This window comes from Limulus polyphemus, unplaced genomic scaffold (assembly GCF_000517525.1).
Source record: "Limulus polyphemus unplaced genomic scaffold, Limulus_polyphemus-2.1.2 Scaffold7141, whole genome shotgun sequence".
NCBI lineage: Eukaryota > Metazoa > Arthropoda > Merostomata > Xiphosura > Limulidae > Limulus > Limulus polyphemus.
The window spans coordinates 6659-12046 of record NW_013672751.1 but is presented as its reverse complement, the minus strand read 5'-3'; the positions used below and the strand labels follow the sequence as shown (position 1 = coordinate 12046).

Here is a 5388-nt window from a genome sequence, read left to right as displayed (position 1 = left end):
AACAGTTGTTCATCGTCTACCTGTAGTTAGGGGATATGTTCAGAAGAAATCCGACTAGAATTGAATTGAAACTTGACGATCTTCAAGAATATGAAACGTTAAAGAAAGAGATAGAAGAAAGAAAGCCACTGAGCGTGCAACAAGGAATGGGCACGAGTCCGGTCATTAGTGGTGAGCCATCGGCTATTGCTGGCCAGAGTCAAAAATCCAAACAAACTATTATCCACGAAAGAATTGGTTATAGACCACAGCCGCGAATATCAAATTAACTACTGAACTTTTTGGGTAAGCTAACAGTAACATCAAATATTTTAAGCCGGAATCTATCGCAAAAGTAATATGATGATATTGTTCCTGAATTTGAATCTGAAAATAAGAGTAACGTCCAAGTTTCACTAACTTAAATTTCACTATCATTTGTTCTGTCTATGAATTTATGTTGATTGTTCCTTTCCGACCAGAAAAAGATAATCCCCCCCCCCCAATAATGTGAATATTAATATCGGTGTTTGTACTTTTATTATTAGACATTACACATTCCAGGGGGGTCTAATTCCTAAAATCTTGCATAAAATTCATGTTCATTATATTTTTACCTGTAATCATCAATCAATGCTGACACTGGACTTGAAGAATGAACATGAAAGTGTTTAGCTTGTAAAGTAGTGTTTATATATTATCACTTGTCATTCGTCCTAATGTAACATAACATGAAACTTACTTGTAAACCTTTTCAACTGAATACTTCACCTTATGAAACCAAATTTTAGTTCTTTTTATGAAGAGTTCTTCAAAAACACAGTTCAGAATACTAAGTCTCGTTCGTTCCGACTCTTGCCACTCATCGGATATCTGTAGCCTAACAACAATATTTCACCAGGAAAAACTTACATGTGTACACATGTTTAAATTGGATGTCAAGTGAAAGATTCGTAAAAAAAACATTTAACAAAATTAGATTATTAAGTTGAAGTTTGCAATTAAAAAAGGTTTAGAGGTACTTTTTTTATGTTGCATTGGAAAGAAAGAGGGCATGAATCTTGTGCTACCTCCATACCACTAGATTTTGGCTTCCATGTTTCCTTATCACCTCAACACTCTGAATTAATTCTTTTAGCATCAATCCAAAAGGTATTAATACTTGAATCAATATTACGTTAATTTTAATACTTCTGTTTTATAGTATTGGCAAATTTAATTTTTTTTTAAATTAAACACTTGTTTAATATATTCAAACAGTATAAACAGGGAAAAAATTCTATTTACTTCAATAAACATGATTTTTATTTTCATGTTTATCATTAAATCCTAGCCACTTGTTTAAATTCAAAAAAATTACTTTAATAGTTTCACGTATCAAGTCATGACTAACAATGTAAACTTTGACTCATCTGTTTCACTAGTCTTCTTAGGTCCACATGTTAACTCTGACTCACCCATTTCATCAGCCTTCATAGGTCCACATGTTAACTTTGACTCACCCGTTTCATCAGCCTTCTTAGGTCCACATGTTAACTTTGACTCATCTGTTTCATCAGCCTTCTTAGGTCTACATGTAAACTCTGACTCATCTGTTTCATCAGCCTTCTTAGGTCCACATGTTAACTTTGACTCGCCTGTTTTATCAGCCTTCTTAGGTCTACATGTAAACTCTGACTCATCTGTTTCATCAGCCTTCTTAGGTCCACATGTTAACTTTGACTCATCTGTTTCATCAGCCTTCTTAGGTCTACATGTAAACTCTGACTCATCTGTTTCATCAGCCTTCTTAGGTCCACATGTTAACTTTGACTCATCTGTTTCATCAGCCTTCTTAGGTCTACATGTAAACTCTGACTCATCTGTTTGATCAGCCTTCTTAGGTCCACATGTTAACTTTGACTCATCTGTTTGATCAGCCTTCTTAGGTCCACATGTTAACTTTGACTCACCTGTTTTATCAGCCTTCTTAGGTCTACCTACTTTTATCACCACTTCCAGTATAAAAGTTTCACATAAAACATGGCAACTACTGAATGACAAGTTTGTTGCAGCATTCCCCTGGTTTTGAAGTTACTGAATAACATATATTTGTGTACCTATTTTAGTATACTGATTTTTTAGGCTCATGTTTTAATGTCTACTGTCAGTAGATATACAGACAACCCACCTTTATTTTTCACTATTGTTTTAATGTCTGTACTGTCAGTAGATATACAGACAACCCACCTTTATTTTTCACTCTTGTTTTAATGTCTACTGTCAGTAGATATACAGACAACCCACCTTTATTGTTCACTCTTGTTTTAATGTCTACTGTCAGTAGATATACAGACATCCCACCTTTATTGTTCACTATTGTTTTAATGTCTACTGTCAGTAGATATACAGACACCCCACCTTTATTTTTCACTATTGTTTTAATGTCTACTATCAGTAGATATACCGACAACCTACCTATATTGTTCAGTCTTATTTTAATTATTGTTCTGTCAATAGTTTTTCACTTGTTTTTGATAATCGGGGATGTACAACAACAAAAGGTTTTAAAAATATTATCAAGTGTACTGTTTAATAATCATAATACCAGCCAATGTAAGATGGTTTTTATGAAAAATTAATTAAAATCCTTTTGACCAGAGTAATTCATTCTTAAAAAATGTGTGTTTACATGTAGAGATTCATAATAACATTGTCAATTTTTGGATGTCTATGTTTCCTTTATAGTATTACACTAGTTAATTACCAGTAATAAGTATGATGGTAGTTTGTTATTTAACAACTAAATATTTTTTGTGTGATATTATTTACTGTATTAAACTAATAATCATATCATAAAGAAGTACTTAAAATAATAATTTTCTGTCAACAGATGGTAGCATTTGCTGCCGGAAGTAACAAACTGAATTAAATCTGAGAGAGTAATACACCTGTTAACTGTTAATGTGTAACTTTAATAAAGATATCCAGTGCCATTGTACTTGGTGTTTGGGTGTTAGGCACTATAGGTGACATGTTGCTTTTTTCATGTTAGCTTAGTTAGTCTGAAATAATGTTACATAAGCAAGTACCTATTTTGATACAAAATGTAAATGTTATGGCTGAAAATACAGGTTTTTATAAGGTGTGTATTTAAAAATGTTTTTTTTCAAAGACTAGCACAACCACTAGGTTGTAACAGTAAGTGTATGTTATACAAGTTAAATAAAGCTAATAACTTTTTTTTTTAAATCTCAAACACTTGTACTTTAGCAATATAGTAACTAGACCTAATATTAGGCTTAGTTCAAACACTTGTACTCTAGCGATATAGTAACTAGACCTAATATTAGGCTTAGTTCAAACACTTGTACTCTAGCGATATAGTAACTAGACCTAATATTAGGCTTAGTTCAAACACTTGTACTCTAGCGATATTATAACTAGACCTAATATTAGGCTTAGGTTTCAAAGTGAATGATTGAGTTTTAATCAAAAGTCATTTTATGGTACAGAAAAAACAAATACATATCAGCATGCTGGAGTAGGTAAATACTGCTTAATGGCTTGTATTTTAAACAAATTTTGTTGCATATTTTTACATTTGCCAGAATGATTGAAATTTACGTGCATGTTAGTTCGAGCTGGGTGATTAACTCAATGTAATTGATGACCAATCAATATAGATTTAATGTAATATGAAAAACTGGTTGAAAATAATTTTTCAATGATTTGTCTTAATTACTTTCAATGTTCAACGTAATCGATCGGTGTCGTGACTGAAGAAATTGGTGTTTTCGATCGTTACTGTTTGACTATTCCAACTATCAAAATCTCGTGAGAATAACTGCTCAACGAGTCGGACCGTTATTCGATTATCAACTTCCACTATTTCCTCGGCTCCTACGTCAGTATGATATTTGAAAACTTAAAGCCCAATGAATATCAGGTCATTCTCCTAACATCTATGATACAATTCTGGTACATAGGATATGCTTTGTCTACACCCTAGTGTACAGAAAAGGTACAAGAGACAGGAATTTTGAACATTTAAGATTGTTCTATGATTGTATTACATGAACGGTGTGTTGGATATCAGATGGGGTAATAGTAATTAAACTGTATTACAAGCATATAATGTTAGTAATCAAACTGTATTACAAGCATATAATGTTAGTAATCAAACTGTATTACAAGCATATAATGTTAGTAATCAAACTGTATCACGAGCATATAATGTTAGTAATCAAACTGTATTACAAGCATATAATGTTAGTAATCAAACTGTATTACAAGCATATAATGTTAGTAATTAAACTGTATTACAAGCATATAATGTTAGTAATCAAACTGTATTACAAGCATATAATGTTAGTAATTAAACTGTATTACAAGCATATAATGTTAGTAATTAAACTGTATTACAAGCATATAATGTTAGTAATTAAACTGTATTACAAGCATATAATGTTAGTAATCAAACTGTATTACAAGCATATAATGTTAGTAATCAAACTGTATTACAAGCATATAATGTTAGTAATCAAACTGTATTACAAGCATATAATGTTAGTAATCAAACTGTATTACAAGCATATAATGTTAGTAATCAAACTGTATTACAAGCATATAATGTTAGTAATCAAACTGTATTACAAGCATATAATGCTAGTAATCAAACTGTAATTGATAACTTGCATACTTGTTATCTTATGAAAAGTTAAGATCAATTCACAACCATTTAATCTGACAAATGTATTTTTAGTCAGAATATTACAGTATGCTTATTGTTTGCCATTGTACAATGGTATTTAATAACATGATTATAATTTTTATTAATTTATCTGTAAAATAGCATGAGGTTTGTGAGCTGTTTACTATGTTGTTTTTTATTGTTTTGCACACCAGGGAACTTACAGATGTAGAGGACATAAGATGACTGACCTTCAGAGTTGTAGAGAAACAGGGAAAACCACCAAGACTTGTGAAGATAATCCTTGGATGGTTATTGGTTGACAGAGATCGTTCCTTACCTAAGTACTCTGTAACTATTCTAATCAGGTCTACATAGATACGATTGTATATATATATATATATATTCCATATTGATTTTTATTCCAAGTGCAAAAAATCATTCAGAAGTCTGATTGTTTATCAGATTGAAAAAAAAAATCCTTTGAATCTCCATCAATATACGTTTCAGTAGTTTGATCCTTCTTTATAAAAAATTTTTCATAATTGATTTTCAAAAATATTTTGACCTTCTTCAAATAGTTTTAACCCATGTTCAAATTAAGCATTTATTCCTTTAAAAAAATTGAGGATTGATTTCTTAGATTCAAATCGTTATGTGTTTGGTTTTCATCAAAACAAAGCCTCGACCTTAAATTTTTTTGACGTGAGAATCCCTAGTGATTCTGGTTTTCACAT

The 5388-nt window shown here is 31.1% G+C and overlaps 1 protein-coding gene across 1 annotated transcript; it reads right to left on the bottom strand.

The window, feature by feature from the left end:
• Positions 1–1356: 1356 nt before the first annotated feature.
• LOC106474376 (thioredoxin domain-containing protein 2-like) lies at positions 1357–2040 on the bottom strand (the record flags this gene model as incomplete). Its single annotated transcript, XM_013935067.1, has 1 exon — positions 1357–2040. A coding segment is annotated over one exon (684 nt), but the record flags the coding sequence as incomplete, so codon positions are not given.
• Positions 2041–5388: the final 3348 nt, after the last annotated feature.